General features: G+C 43.6%; 2 protein-coding genes across 2 annotated transcripts in view; one reads left to right on the top strand and one right to left on the bottom strand.

The window, feature by feature from the left end:
- Positions 1 to 16,137, bottom strand: part of LOC148774521 (uncharacterized) — a 55,838-nt gene that overhangs the window by 21,581 nt on the left and 18,120 nt on the right. The gene's annotated exons all lie outside the window — the stretch shown is intronic.
- LOC129550497 (histone H3.3A-like) lies at positions 130 to 540 on the top strand. Its single transcript, XM_055418220.2, has one exon. The coding sequence runs from the start codon at positions 130 to 132 to the stop codon at positions 538 to 540; it is 411 nt and encodes a 136-aa protein (XP_055274195.2).

Consider the following 16,137-nt stretch of genomic DNA (forward strand, 5'->3'; position numbering starts at 1 on the left):
CGAGCGCAGAGCGGTTTGGTCGTTCGTTGGAAGTTCTTCCCGTGTTTCACCTACCGCGGCTCTTTGGGCAGCAGCGGCGGCGCGGCGGTCGGAGAAGCGGTCTAAAACTTCGGCACTAGGGAAAAGAAAATGGCCCGAACCAAGCAGACTGCTCGTAAGTCAACGGGTGGGAAAGCGCCCCGCAAGCAGCTGGCCACCAAACTGGCCAGGAAAAGCGCCCCCTCTACCGACGGGGTGAAAAAACCTCATCGCTACAGGCCCGGGACTGTTGCGCTTCGAGAAATCCGTCGTTACCAGAAATCCACCGAGCTTCTGATCCAGAAACTGCCTTTCCAGAGGTTGGTGAGGGAGAGCGCCCAGGATTTCAAAACCAATTTGAGGTTCCAGAGTGCCGCCATCGGCGCCCTGCAGGAGGCTAGCGAAGCGTACCTGGTGGGTTTGTTTGAAGATACTAATCTGTGTGCCATCCACGCTAAGAGAGTCACCATCATGCCCAAAGACATCCAGTTGGCTCGCCGGATACGGGGAGAGAGAGCTTAAAAGTGAAGGCAGTTTTTATGGTGTTTTGTAGTAAATTCTGTAAGATCCGTTCCGTTCCATCGCTCAGTCGTGTCCGACTCTTTGCGACCCCGTGGACTGTAGCCTACCAGGCTTCTCCGTCCATGGGATTCTCCAGGCAAGAATACTGGAGTGGGTTACCGTTTCCTTCTCCAGGGGATCTTCCCGACCCAGGGATCGAACCTGGGTCTCCCGCATTGGAGGCAGACGCTTTAACCTCTGAGCCACCAGGGAATACTTAGGTTTAATTTGTGAGTTTTTTTGGTAAGAAATTGTTTATAATATGTTGCATTTGTACTTAAGTCATTCCATCTTTCACTCAGGATGAATGCGAAAAGTGACTGTTCACAGACCTCAGTGATGTGAGCACTGTTGCTCAGGAGTGACAAGTTGCTAATATGCAGAAGGGATGGATGATATTTCCTGCTGCTCATGATGCATGTTTCTGTATGTTAATGACTTGTTGGGTAGTTATTAAGGTACAAGAATTGATAAATGTGTACAGGGTCCTTTTGCAATAACTGGTTATGACTTGATCCAAGTGTTTAACAATTGGGGCTGTTAAGTCTGACCATACATCACTGTGATAGAATGTGGGCTTTTTCAAGGGTGAAGATACAAGTCTCAACCACAGTGTAACTTCAGTTCAGTTCAGTTCAGTCGCTCAGTCGTGTCCGACTCTCCGCGACCCCATGAATCACAGCACACCAGGCCTCCCTCTCCATCACCAACTCCCGGAGTTCACTCAAACTCATGTCCATCAAGTCGGTGATGCCATCCAGCCATCTCATTCTCTGTCGTCCCCTTCTCCTCCTGTCCCCAACCTTTCCCAGCATCAGAGTCTTTTCCAGTGAGTCAACTCGTCGCATGAGGTGGCCAAAGTATTGCAGTTTCAGCTTTAGCATCAGTCCTTCCAATGAATACCCAGGATTGATCTCCTTTAGAATGGACTGGTTGGATCTCCGTAACTTAGTTTCCTTAAAAAAAAAAAAGTAAACCTGGCAGCTATAGAATACACTATGTGCATTTATAATAGCTATTTTATATATTGTAGTGTCAACATTTTTAAATTAAATGTTTTACATTGACATGTGGTGGGGAGTGTTGTCTTTAAGGTGTGTGTAATTTAGAGTCCAGTTGGTTTCTCCTGAGTAGACTGCACTTGTTTATGCAGTAAAATGCTTTGCACGTTACGCGTTGCATACGTCCTCATTCTACCACATGTTAAACTAACCCTCGAGCTGATAATTCAAACACTAACGGGGCGGGGGATTTATTTAAAAGGGCTCTAGACTATAATACAAGTTATTCACACCAGCATCATCTGTTACTAATATAGTAGGTAGTGCAGCTTTTGTGTTGTGATTGGTCTCATAACTAGGTTGAACTTTTCTCTCCCAAGGGGGAACAATACCAAACTTTTTTTCCTTGTGGGGTTTGTATTATAATAACTGTTAGGGTAAACTTGCTGTGGGGGAGGGACACAGCTACAGCTTATGGAACCTTTGCCAGTTAAAATGGTGTTCATGTGGCATAGGTTCTGGGAAAATCACTTCATAGAGATGGCTTTCCAAGTGGTTTTAAAATTTATCCTTCTATTGAAGTTTTCAGGTCAATTATGTATGCTGACTAAATTTACAAATAAACTTGTTTATTCAACTAAGTGAAAAAAAAATGTATGAAATCCAAGTGCTTCTGGGCTCACTGAATGCTGTTTCTCAGTGCCAGAAATAAATACTGTGGGGTGTATCAAGATGACAGTATACATACTTTGTTTTCTACACCCAGGAATCCAGAACACTGAGTGGACTTGTGTTTTCTTCTTCCTTCCTTCTTGAGAACACAGAACTCCATCAGAGCCTTATGAAATATAAGCAATGAGGCTATGAGGTATTTCTGGTGAAATACGGCAGAGATATTTCTGGTGAAATATGGCAGAGGTATTTCCAGGAAAAAGGTTCCTTCCCCTTAACGTAGGAGAGAACTCTGCTTCCTACCCAAGTAGTCTGAAGAAACACTGGTTCATAGGAAGTATATCAAGAAACTGGAAAAATGCCTTTCCTTACCTTGCTATTCCAGTTCCTGACTGAAAAAAAACCTACTGGCGACCTCACAAGCTGGATGTTATTCTGATCAATCTCAGAAGTCTGGTTTGCTCTGCCAGGATCACTATTTTAAGCCTGTTCATGGGGCTCTGTGCCACCTTCACCTCCAACAAGGGAACTGAAACCCTCTGCCTTTTCTCCATAGCCAAGGGGCATTTGTACCTACCTCCTCCACTCTTCTTCCCCTTCTCCCATCAAATAGTCTGTGTTTCTCGGCTTGTTGTACCTCAGTCAAGGGGAATATCAAAATTCAAAACTCCGGGGAAGACTTGTCTCCTAGTGCGAGAAAGGTAACAGAGGAGAGACAGGTGTGCCCCACATCACTACAGTAGAGGGGAAGGTGTTTCTGGCTGCCCAAAGTGAATGTCTAGATGGATTTTAAACAAAGCACAACTCGGTTAAACCGTGATTAAGAGTCTCCAACTACCAGAACAGCCTTATATTTTGAAGACGTCAACTACAAGTACCCTGGAAGCTTGAATTAGAGGCCTAGCACTGCCTACAGTGTAACATCCCTGCCTCGCCCATGAAGCTACTTACCATTTGTAGCACTGTATAAGAAAATGCTTTCAAAGCCCCAGATCTGAGATAAACCAGAGAAACAAATCAGTGACTCCCCACTACCTTACTCTTACACTGACCTGGGACTCCACAACTTGTTTACTCTGGTAAATGTGCTGACTTTATGCATTTCCACTGTATATCCATTTCCACTGCAAAAGACTGAGAGAAATTTTAAAATCTATTTAGAAAAGTTTTGATGATCCTCAGCAACAACAGACATGTTGAGAAATAGGCGCACACATCAGCCATTGGTAGAAGAGTAAACTGGTACAACTTATTAGGGGCCAATTATGTAATATCTACTTTTTTACTCTTTTTGTTTTTTTTGGCCACGCCACACAGCTTGCAGGACCTTAGTTCCCTGACCAGGAATTCAACCCACACCCTGAGCAGTGAAAGTGCCAAGTCCTAACCACTTGAGCTCCAGGAAATTTCTAATACCTATTTTTTTTAAAGTAATACTTATTTTTTTTTTCTATTTTTAAAAATCCATATAAGTAACATAAATGTCCATTGCTAAGACTCTAATTAAAGCATAATATAAATAAATATTGGAGTAATATGAAACTAATTTTTTTCAAGGAGCAAATCAGTTGTACTGGTGTGTGAAAATGTCCAACAGACAATTATTAAAAAAAAAAGCTGCAGAGCAGAATGTATATTATGCTCTTATTTATGATTCTATTGGTACATCATATATGTGTGTTAATATACAAGTTCTTTGTTGAAGCATGTATGTGTATGTTTGTGTGTGTGTGCTTTTATTAGCATGGAAAATTTCCAGAAGGATACATAAGGAACTATTAATGGTGATTAAGGACGAGTACCAGGAAATCATGTTATACCACTATTTACTGCTGAATTTTTTTACACAAACACAGTTTATCATTTAAAATACTGACGAATAAAAAAAAAATAGTGCATTTAGGATGCTACCTTAGGCACAACTCTGGAAACATAATTAGCCTTCCTTAATGCTAAAAATCAAGAATCTCAGAGTTGGTTCTGTACTGAACAAAATTCTGCCTTTTGCTGGCAGCGTCTGAGCCCCATTAGTAATTCTGGCTACTGAACAGCCCAACAAGAAACATTAGTGCATTAAACCATCCATGAACTTCTGTGTGTCAGTAAATCGGTGTAACCCTCATGTCTAGAAATGAGAATGTGCCCATGATACTGTTATAAATCACCATACACACACCACGTTACACGCTCTTCAGTTTAGATGTTTAGCTGTTTTCAACGCCCTTCCTGTGGGGTAACCAAGTAAGAAGATCCTTCTGCGCTTCTATTCCTTAGAGGAAGGAGGGCAGGTAGGTCCCAGGGTGACTCTAGCATCTTCTAATTACTCCATCCACCTTCCAGCTAGCCACCAAGAGACTGAGAGATCAAAAGACTGGGGACTACTGGGGAATTTCTCCGTTTTGTTGAGTCATTGTAAATATATCTTCTTATTTCAAAGGCATCAGCTTCTTCGATCCCATCACGATGTTTTATCATTGGTTACTTTTATAGCAACATTTATTGGTGTTATTTAAATGTGTTCACTGGTCCCGGGGAACTCTGTTGATTTATGCACTACCATCTGGGGAAGAGGTTTATGCTCTGTCGTCCAATTGCCAACGAATGCAAGTTCAGATCCAGTAGCTGCCAGGCTACTGGAGAGAGGAGTGACTGACAGCCCAGAGTGAGGAAGTCAGACACTCAGAGCTCACGCAGGGTGGCTGGGAGGAGGAAGGAGAGCGGCCCACAGGGGCAGCTAGCTTGTGCCCTGCTCTGAATCCTGGAGGGTGGTGGGCAAAGCTCTACTATAGGAAGAGACAAAATCACACACCCATCCGTGGAGCTCCCTGAGCCATGGTGATAAGCTCCAGGCTCAAAGAAGGCACTGAGGAACGAGAACTAGAGGATGGAGGAGTAGGTGAACATGGAGTATATGTCTCTCCACAGATCCATCAGGAATGCACCTTCAAACACAGGAGTGCATGCAGAACACCAGCTGGGAGTGGCCAGGAGCTCCTGACCAGCAGAAAAGAACATATGGAACCACGCAAAACTTGGTAGGATGAAGAAACTAAGGGGAAAGACAGGAGTGTTAGTAGGACTGGACCTGCCCTCTGCCGGGGGGCGGGGACTGAAGCAGGGGTCCGATCCTCACATCGGAGCAATTGTCTGAGACAGCGGAGAAACATCTAAGGCTGAGAGTGAAACAGCTGATCTGTGGCAGCCTAAATAGAATGAGAATCAGGCAGTCCTTGCAACAGCCATGCGTACCCTGGACAGAAACACTGGTCCTCTGGAAGGCCCAGCAGCTGGAAGCTGGAGTTTAGGGACTGTGGAGCAATCCCACAGTGAGGGCTGCTGTTGACTGAACAACAGAGAGGCTGGCCCATCAAACGCCTGACGCACTGAACTGCAGAGTAGGACCCCACCCAGGGTGCTCCTTTAAGTGACTGATGCCACGAACTACAGAGTAGGACCCCAGTCAGGGTGCCCCTCCATGTGCTTGACACGCCAAACAACAGAGAAGGACCCCAGGCAACGGATCCCTCTAAGTGCCTGAATGGGTGGAGTTACAGAGAAAGACTGGTCAAAGAGGCCTTCTGATCGCCAGCTACAAGAGGCTCGAGAAAAGACTCTCTAGGGCCAAAACTCCTGTGGCAGAGGCAGTCGTGTCTCTGCATACTTGGTGCTGCCAGGGTCCCCGTAAGCCAAGCAGCTGCGCCACCTTCATGCTCAACTCTCACTGGGACAGAGCTGCCACAGGCAAAAAAAAGTCTTGTGCCTATGCATGCAGGGTCGCTTTGGTCGTGTCCAACTCTTTGCCACCCTGTAGACTGTGGCCTGCCAGGCTTCTCTGTCAGGGAGAGGGGTTCTCCAGGCAAGAATACTGGTGCGTATTGGCCAATACTGGTTGCCATACCCTTCTAGAGCATTATATTTCCTGCCACCCTAACCGCCAACTTCCCTGAGTACCTGCTGCTGCCAGAACCCCTGCGACCCAAGCAGCTACACCACCTCCATACCTGGCCCTCACAGGGGCAAACCCAAACCCTCCAGGGCATCCTCAGGAGCAAACCCCAGGGAATGATCCACATGTAGAGGTGGAAATAAAACCACAATTGAAACCCAGGGGCAGTGTGGCTAAGGAAGAAGACCCAAAACCTTCCCACCAGCTGTATAAGCTGCAGAATAAATCCACACGGTCAACAAGGCAGACTCTGTTTCTATGGAATATATAAAAGGTCATTGAGAGCTCCCACAAAGGAAACACGCTAGCTCTGATAGCTGTGGACATTGGAGGCAAGAACACACAGGAGCAGGACCAGATTAGAATCTGATCTGGGCCCACAGCAGACCCAGAGATCAGCACAGTGTTGGAGGGCATCCTAGGGAGGTGAGGTGGACCGTGACTCCCAGCGAGGGAAAGGACTTTGACAGCAGTGACTCAAGAAAAACATTTATTATTCTCATTTTCTGACTTGTTCTGTAGATGCTTTTGGATTTTTTTCTTCATTTCCCCACCTCTCTGTTGTAGCTGTCAATTTTCTTGGCACTATGAAATCCAATTAGGCTTTTGAGCTTTTTTTTGTTCCCTCAGTCACATCTTTTACCGTTGTTATAAACCTCTGTCCCTACATTGGGCTTTTGTAGTTCTGTGGAGTTTTCCTTTTTTCTTTTACATTTTAAAATTTTAATTTTTTAGACCTATTATTATTTTTCTACATTTATTCCTTTGTTTGCTTTTCCTACTGTTCTTTTCCCCTTGAAGTTAATGCATATAAATCTTTATCTACCTCTTTTTAACTCTGCATATCCTTTCTTTCTTTCTTTTCTACTCAACATATTTGTTAGTTCTATTTTCATTGGTTTATTCCCCAATTGGCACCTTGCTTTTGTTTTGTTTTCCAGTTTGTGCTTTAGTTAGTTTTATTCCAGTAGATGTAATGCTTGGTTTCCTTTGTTGGCCATGTCAATCTACTGTACTTTATTTTTTTTGGACTGTTTTGATTTTGCTTCAGTTCAGTTCAGTCGCTCAGTCGTGTCCGACTCTTTGCGACCCCATGAACCACAGCATGCCAGGCCTCCCTGTCCATCACCGACTCCCGGAGTTCACTCAAACTCATGTCCATCGAGTCGGTGATGCCATCCAGCCATCTCATTCTCTGTCATTCCCGTCTCCTCCCACCCCCAATCCTTCCTAGCATCAGACTCTTTTCCAGTGAGTCAACTCATCGCATGAAGTGACCAAAGTATTGCAGTTTCAACTTTAGCATCAGTCCTTCCAATGAACACCCAGGACTGATCTCCTTTAGAATGGACTGGTTGGATCTCCTTGCAGTCCAAGGGACTCTCAAGAGTCTTCTCCAGCACCACAGTTCAAAAGCATCAATTCTTCAGCAATCAGCTTTCTTCACAGTCCAACTGTCACATCCGTACATGACCACTGGAAAAACCATAGCCTTGACTAGATGGACCTTTGTTGGCAAAGTAATGTCTCTGCTTTTTAATATACTATCTAGGTTGGTCATAACTTTCCTTCCAAGGAGTAAGCGTCTTTTAATTTCATGGCTGCAATCAGCATCCGCAGTGATTTTGGAGCCTAAAAAAATAAAGTCTGAAACTGTTTCCACTGTTTTCCCATCTATTTCCCATGAAGCGATGGGACCAGATGTCATGATCTTTGTTTTCTGAATGTTGAGCTTCAAGCCAACCTTTTCACTCTCCTCTTTCACTTTCCTCAAGAGGCTTTTGAGTTCCTCTTCACTTTCTGCCATAAGGGTGGTGTCACCTGCATATCTGAGGTTATTGATATTTCTCCCGGCAATCTTGATTCCAGCTTGTGCTTCTTCCAGCCCAGCGTTCCTCATGATGTACTCTGCATATAAGTTAAATAAGCAGGGTGACAATATACAACCTTGACATACTCTTTTTCCTATTTGGAACCAGTCTGTTGTTCCATGTACAGTTCTGACTGTTGCTTCCTGTCCCGCATACAGGTTCCTCAAGAGGCAGGTCAGGTGGTCTGGTATTCCCATCTCTTTCAGAAGTTTCCACAGTTTATTGTGATCCACACAGTCAAAGGCTTTGGCACAGTCAATGAAGCAGAAATAGATGTTTTTCTGGAACTCTCTTGCTTTCTCCATGATCCAGTGGATGTTGGCAATTTGATCTCTGGTGCCTCTGCCTTTTCTAAAACCTGCTTGAACATCTGGGAGTTCGCAGTTCACATACTGCTGAAGCCTGGCTTGGAGAATTTTGAGCATGACTTTACTAGTGTGTGAGATGAGTACAATTGTGCGGTAGTTTGAGCATTCTTTGGCATTGCCTTTCTTTGGGATTGGAATGAAGACTGACCTTTTCCAGTCCTGTGGCCACTGCTGAGTTTTCCAAATTTGCTGGCATATTGAGTGCAGCACTTTCACAGCATTATTGTTCAAGATTTGAAATAGCTCAACTGGAATTCCATCACCTCCACTAGCTTTGTTTGTAGTGATGCTTTCCAAGGCGCACTTGACTTCACATTCCAAGATGTCTGGCTCTAGGTCAGTGATCATGTTATTGTGACTATCTTGGTCGTGAAGATCTTTTTTTGTACAGTTCTTCTGTGTATTCTTGCCACCTCTTCTTCATATCTTCTGCTTCTGTTAGGTCCATACCATTTCTGTCCTTTATCGAGCCCATCTTTGCATGAAATGTTCCCTTGGAATCTCTAATTTTCTTGAAGAGATCTCTTGTTTTTCCTGTTCTGTTGTTTTCCTCTATTTCTTTGCTTTGATCTCTGAGCAAGGCTTTCTTATCTCTCCTTACTATTCTTTGGAACTCTGCATTCAGATGCTTATATCTTTCCTTTTCTCCTTTGCTTTTCGCTTCTCTTCTTTTCACAGCTATTTGTAAGGCCTCCTGAGACAGCCATTTTGCTTTTTTGCATTTCTTTTCCATGGGGATGGTCTTGGTCCCTTTCTCCCGTACGATGTCACGAACCTCCATCCAGAGTTCATCAGGAATTCTATCAGATCTAGTCCCTTAAATCTATTTCTCACTTCCACTGTATAATCATAAGGGATTTGATTTAGGTCATATCTGAATGGCGGAGAAGGCAATGGCACCCCACTCCAGTACTCTTGCCTAGAAAATCCCATGGATGGAGGAGCCTGGTGGGCTGCAGTCCATGGGGTCGCTACGAGTCAGACATGACTGAGCGACTTCACTTTCACTTTTCACTTTCACACATTGGAGAAGGAAATGGCAACCCACTCCAGTGTTCTTGCCTGGAGAATCCCAGAGACGGGGGAGCCTGGTGGGCTGCCGTCTATGGGGTCACACAGAGTCGGACACGACTGAAGTGACTTAGCAGCAGCAGCAGCAGCATATCTGAATGGTCTAGTGGTTTTCCCTACTTTCTTCAATTTAAGTCTGAATTTGGCAATAAGGAGCTCATGATCTGAGCCACAGTCAGCTCCTGGTCTTGTTTTTGCTAACTGTATACAGCTTCTCCATCTTTGGCTGCATAGAATATAATCAATCTGATTTCGGTGTTGACCATCTGGTGATGTCCATGTGTAGAGTCTTCTCTTGTGTTGTTGGAAGAGGGTGTTTGCTATGACCAGTGCGTTCTCTTGGCAAAACTCTATTAGCCTTTGCCCTGCTTCATTCTGTGCTCCAAGGCCAAATTTGCCTGTTACTCCAGGTGTTTCTTGACTTTCTACTTTTGCATTCCAGTCCCCTATAATGAAAAGGACATCATTTTTGGGTGTTAGTTCTAAAAGGTCTTGTAAGTCTTCATAGAACCGTTCAACTTCGGCTTCTTCAGGGTTACTCGTTGGGGCATAGGCCTGGATTACTGTAATATTGAATGGTTTGCCTTGGAAACGAACAGAAATCATTCTGTCGTTTTTAAGATTGCATCCAAGTACTGCATTTCGAACTCTTTTGTTGACCATGATGGCTACTCCATTTCTTCTGAGGGATTCCTGCCCACAGTAGTAGATATAATAGTATTCTAAGTTAAATTCACCCATTCCATAAGACTAGAAATTATAAAACTCTTAGAGAAAAACAAAGGCAAAACATTTGATGATATAAATCATAGCAAGATCCTCAATGACCCACCTATCCTAGAGTAATGGAAATAAAAACAAAAGTAAACAAGAGGGACCTGATTAAACTTAAAAGCTTAAGAAACTGTAAGCAAGGTGAAAAGACAACCCTCAGAATGGGAGAAAGTAATAGCAAATGAAACAACTAACAAAGGATTAACTTCCAAAATATACAAGCAGCTCATACAACTGATTGCCAGAAAAGCAAACAACCCAATCAAAAAATGGGAAAAAGACCTAAACAGACATTTCTCCAAAGAAGACATACAGATGGCTAACAAACACATGAAAAGATGCTCAACATCAGTCATTATTAAAGAAATGCAAATCAAAACTACAATGAAATATCACCTTACCCAGTCAGAATGACCCTCATCAAAAAGTCTAGAAACAATAAATGCTGGAGAGGGTGTAAAGAAAAGGAAACACTCTTATACTGTTGGTGGGAATGTAAATTAATACAGCCATTGTGGAAGACTGTATAGAGATTCCTTAAAAAGCTAGGAATAAAACCACCATATGACCCAGCAACCCCACTCCTAGGCATATACCCTGAGGAAACCAAAACTGAAAAAGACTTTTATCCCAATGTTCATTGCAGCAGTATTTACAATAGCTAGAACACGGAAGTATCCTAGATGTCTCCTGACAGATGAATGGATAAAGAAGCTGTGGTACATACACACAATGGAATAGTACTCAGCCATAAAAGAATGCATTTGAGTTAGTTCTAATGAGGCGGACGAACCTAGAACCTATTATACGGAATGAAGTAAGTCAGAAAGAGAAAGGTAAATATTGTATTCTAACGCATATATATGGAATCTAGAACAATGGTACTGAAGAATCTATTTCAGTCTGTCAGTTCAGTCACTCAGTCATGTCTGACTCTTTGCAATTCCAGCTTTTTTTTGGGGTCTCCCTTTTGAGTATAGCAGAGAAACCCAGCCTGGATCTTGTTTTGAACTGAGTTGTTAATTCAGGTGACAGGAAAAACAGTTGGGACCCTCATCTGGAGATCTCACATTGTTGCCTTTATTATTTAAGTCAGGATATCCTGTTCTAAGGATACATGAGGGGCTTGGTCTTATATACACACTGAAGAGTCTGGGGGAGGAAATTCCCCTAAAGGGTTTCTCTCAAGCCCCCCGAGTAATTGAAGACATTCATATCCCCCAAATCTGTTAGATTTTGGATTAGCGAATTTTGAACTGTTTTCTTTCTTTCCCAAGGATGAACTTTCTCAGCACTCTTGGTATAAATAGCATTCTGAAAAATAAAGGTAACAGCAAACAGACAAACAGAATCAGACAGTTCAGGAAACCAGGGCCACTGAAGAAACCTTTCTTCCCCTGGAAAGAATATGTGTGTCGGGGAGGAGGGTGGAGGGGGGCACGTGTGTCCTATTTAAATCAAAAAAAGAGTTACACTATACATTGTCCTGTAACCTTTTTTCTCTCATGTCTGATCTTGTTTCTTGGCCTACCTCCACCCCTCCTTCTTTTTGCTTCTATCCTCATTCTTTTGTGAAAGAATACGCGTCTATGGTAAGAAGGGAAGGCTCAAAAACACCGTGCATGATAAGGGAAAATATGTAGTGGTTAAGCCAGATTGATTCTTAGCTTTACTACTGAGTCAAATTATAATACTTAACCTCTGTCTCTACCTGCAAAATAGTGCGGCAGATAATAATGGCATCTACTTCTTAGGGGTATGGACTAGATTAATTGAGATCATAATTAAAGCAGTTAGAGCAACGCCTGGGATTTGGTAGGTGCTCAATATATTTTAGTTCTTAGTTACTAAGAGCTTCTCTTTCAGTGTTTGCATATTTTAAAAATAGAGCAGTTCTCTATCTCCTTTTGCTACCATAACCCCTTCTTCTCTGCTCTTCCTCCTCCTATAGGCTTCTTCTTCCCCCTTTCCTTCCTCCTCCTGTTGCGATAAATTCTCATACTCCTCTTCCTTCTCTTACATGCCTATTCTTTTCCCATTTCCTGCAGCTGCCACTGCAGACAAAACAAGCCATGAAGAACCCTGTCTCCATCCAACGGCACAGCCACACCTTGGGGCTGTCACCATTTCCACTAGCCCAGTTCAGGCTCTCAATCAGATTGCTTCCTTGACTGGTGACATGCCATCACAGTGGCACAATGCCTCAGGAGCCCTGGAAATGATTCACCAAAAGGGGGTGGAGACTCACTCCTGAATATTTGTGAGTCTGGGGACACCATAGGGACTGGAGCATTATTAAACTGTTGTAACATTTTTAAATGTGTTTTTGAAGACTCGGCTCTATTCCTGAGCCTCAGAACAAAATCACGGGTACTAGGGAATAGAAAGGGAACATGGAGGATTGGCAAAGCGAAACAAGGTGCTCTAAACATATTGATTAAATTAAGAATGGCAGGGGGCTTCACTGGTGGCTCAGTGGTAAAGAATCCTGACAATGCAGAAGACACAGGTTTGATCTCTGATTCGGGAAGATCCCATATGCCACAAAGCAACTAAGCCCGTGCACCACAACTATTGAGCCTGTGTTCTAAAGCCCGGGAGCTGCAACTACTAAAGCCTGAGCATTCTAGAGCCCGTTCAGTTCAGTCGCTCAGTTGTGTCTGACTCTTTGTGACCCCATGAATCACAGCACGCCAGGCCTCCCTGTCTATCACCAACTCCTGGAGTTTACCCAAATTCACGTCCATTGAGTCGGTGAGGACATCCAACCATCTCATCCTCTGTCGTCCCCTTCTCCTCCTGCCCTCAATCTTTCCCAACATCAGGGTCTTTTCAAATGAGTCAGCTCTTCACATCAGGTGGCCAAAATATTGGAGTTTCAGCTTCAGCATCAGTCCTTCCAATGAACACCCAGGACTGATTTCCTTTAGGATGAACTGGTTGGATCTCCTTGCGGTCCAAGGGACTCTCAAGAGTCTTCTCCAACACCACAGTTCAAAAGCACCAATTTTTCTGCACTCAGCTTTCTTTATAGTCCAACTCTCACATCCATACATGACTACTGGAAAAACCATAGCTTTGACTAGATGGATATTTGTTGACAAAGTAATGTCTCTGCTTTTTAATATGTTGTCTAGGTTGGTTATAATTTTCCTTCCAAGGAGTAAGTGTCTTTTAATTTCATGGCTGCAATCAGCATCTGCAGTGATTTTGGAGCCCAAAAAAATAAAGTCAGCCACTGTTTCCACTGTTTCCTCATCTATTTGCCATGAAGTGCCGGAGAAGGCAATGGCAAGCCACTCCAGTACTGTTGCCTAGAAAATCCCATGGATGGAGGAGCCTGGTTGGCTGCAGTCCGTGGGGTCGCTAAGGGTCGGACACGACTGAGCGACTTCACTTTCACTTTTCACTTTCACACATTGGAGAAGGAAATGGCAACCCACTCCAGTGTTCTTGCCTGGAGAATCCCAGGGACGGGAGAGCCTGGTGGGCTTCTGTCTGTGGGGCACACAGAGTCGGACACGACTGAAGTGACTTAGCAGCAGCAGCAGCAGCAGCTGGGACCAGATGCCATGATCTTAGTTTCCTGAGTGTTGAGCTTTAAGCCAACTTTTTCACTTTCCTTTCACTTTCATCAAGAGTCTCTTTAGTTCTTCACTTTCTGCCATAAGGGTGGTGTCATCTGCAGATCTGAGGTTATTGATATTTCTACCCAGTCCATTCTAAAGGAGATCAGTCCTGGGTGTTCTTTGGAAGGACTGATGCTAAAGCTGAAACTCCAATACTTTGGCCATCTCATGAGAAGAGTTGACTCACTGGAAAAGACGCTGATGCTGGGAGGGATTGGGGGCAGGAGGAGAAGGGGATGACGGAGAATGAGATGGCTGGATGGCATCACCAACTTGGTGTACATGAGTTTGAGTGAACTCCGGGAGTTGGTAATGGACAGAGAGGCCTGGCGTGCTGTGATTCATGGGGTCGCAAAGAGTCGGACACGACTGAGCGACTGAACTGAATTGAACCCTCTCCTCACCGCCCCCCCCCCGCCGCCCCGCCAAGACAGTCATTCTGGGCACTTTCCGTGCCCATCCAATGGGGTTGTACCAAGAATCACACAAAGTGCTCAGCCCCAGTGTATGGAATGTTTAGGTATGTGTACGTGTTCTTCTGATCAATAACCACTGATCCACACAGGTAATAGCTGAGGTGTCTGCTGTCTCTGTTTTCAGCACTCTGAAGTACCTACACCATTTAGGAAGCAAAGGAATTTTCTGCTAAGATTTCCTATGGTCTGTCTGCCAAGGTACATTATACGACCATTTCTTTCTGAAGTCTCGCTGCCTCCCCGCGATGGTGCCAAAAAGTAAGATGCTTTTCTCCAGTTCTCTAGAACTTGCAGGCCTTTGTTTATCCACCACCTGGGGGAATGCTGTTCAAGCCCCAAGGATAATATCTGCTTCCCCACTGCTTCTCAAGACACCCTTGCTCAGTGGTTCTCAACATGTGTTTCACAGACCCCGAAGGGTCCTTGAGACTTTTCAATGGTGTTGGAGAAGTCAAAAGTATTTTCAAATTACAGTAAAATGTTATTATTTGTCCTTTTTACCAGGTTGGCATTTGAACCAATGATTCAAAACAGTGATGGGTAAAAAATGGTGGTATTGTGGCACTAATTAAGATGATGGCACTGAAGGGGATCAGAATTTGCTACTGTGGCATAAAAATTATTTTGAGCAGGAGGCATTGGAGTTCCTGAAGTCCCTTATCTGCTTAAAAGTAGAGGCTCCCAAAGGAACTCAACTGTCATAAATCCCTTGCTCTGGAGCAACTGCTATCCTTGGAAATGAGAAGTCTCCAAAACACCCCCCACCCACCCAAAAAAAAAAACAGACTTTCTCCTAAGGGGCCATTCATCTTCCCAAAAGATCATTTGTTTTCCTTCAGTACCCTTTCTCCCCAGACCCTTATTTTTTATTTTTAACTTTTTATTTTGTATTGGGGTATAGCAGATTAACAATGTTTTGATAGTTTCACGTTAACAGTGAAGGGAGTCAGCCCTACATATACGTGTATCCATTCTCCCCCAAACTCCCTTCCCATCCAGGCTGCCACATAACATTGAGCAGAGTTCCATGTGCTGTACGATACATCCTTGTTGGTTATTCATTTTAAATATAGCAGTGAATACATGTCTTCCCCATATATCCCTTTCACCCATCCTTCCCCCAGGCATTCATAAGTCTGTTCTCTAAATCCCCAGACCCTTATTAAGAACTCAACTGTTTTCCTTTAAGTGCCCTTCTCTCTCTTTCCCATAATAAGGGGGCATAAAAGCCCTAAATTTTAATTCCATCCAAATTCCACCTCCTTAAGTTACATTTTCCTATGAACTCCAGTGTATCTTTATTTGAATAAAAATCTGTCTTGTCTTCTGCTAACCTGTTTGCCAGTTTAATCTGAAGATACTCAAGCACAGAATCTAAAAAGGGTACAGGAAAATTTTTCCTCCCCAACAGTACCAAACTACGGTAACAGTTGTATTCTCTCTACCACACACCTGTAGTAAAGAACAAAACAGTTTCACTTAAGAATGTCCTTGATGAAACAGTATAAAAAGTATTAATTTCATTAAATCTTGATCCTTGCGTACACATCTTTTTAATACTCTGTGTGATGAAATGGGAAATACAGGGTATGTCCCGCTACAGAGCATTTCTGCTACAAAGCACTCAAGCAACTGAGTTGTGAGCTAAACTAGCTGCTTTTTTTTCCCGTTATAATTAAAACAATGACTAACAGACAGCTGTCTTATTTGTACCTGAGCTTTAGGCTGGTATTTTCTACCAAAGAAAGTT

Source organism: Moschus berezovskii, chromosome 21 (genome assembly GCF_049115385.1).
Source record: "Moschus berezovskii isolate FMDL1 chromosome 21, NW_MosBer_1.0, whole genome shotgun sequence".
NCBI lineage: Eukaryota > Metazoa > Chordata > Mammalia > Artiodactyla > Moschidae > Moschus > Moschus berezovskii.

What these genes read in the sequence shown, in the direction of transcription:
- LOC129550497 (XM_055418220.2), top strand. Translation starts at nt 130, where the DNA reads ATGGCCCGAACCAAGCAGACTGCTCGTAAGTCAACGGGTGGGAAAGCG.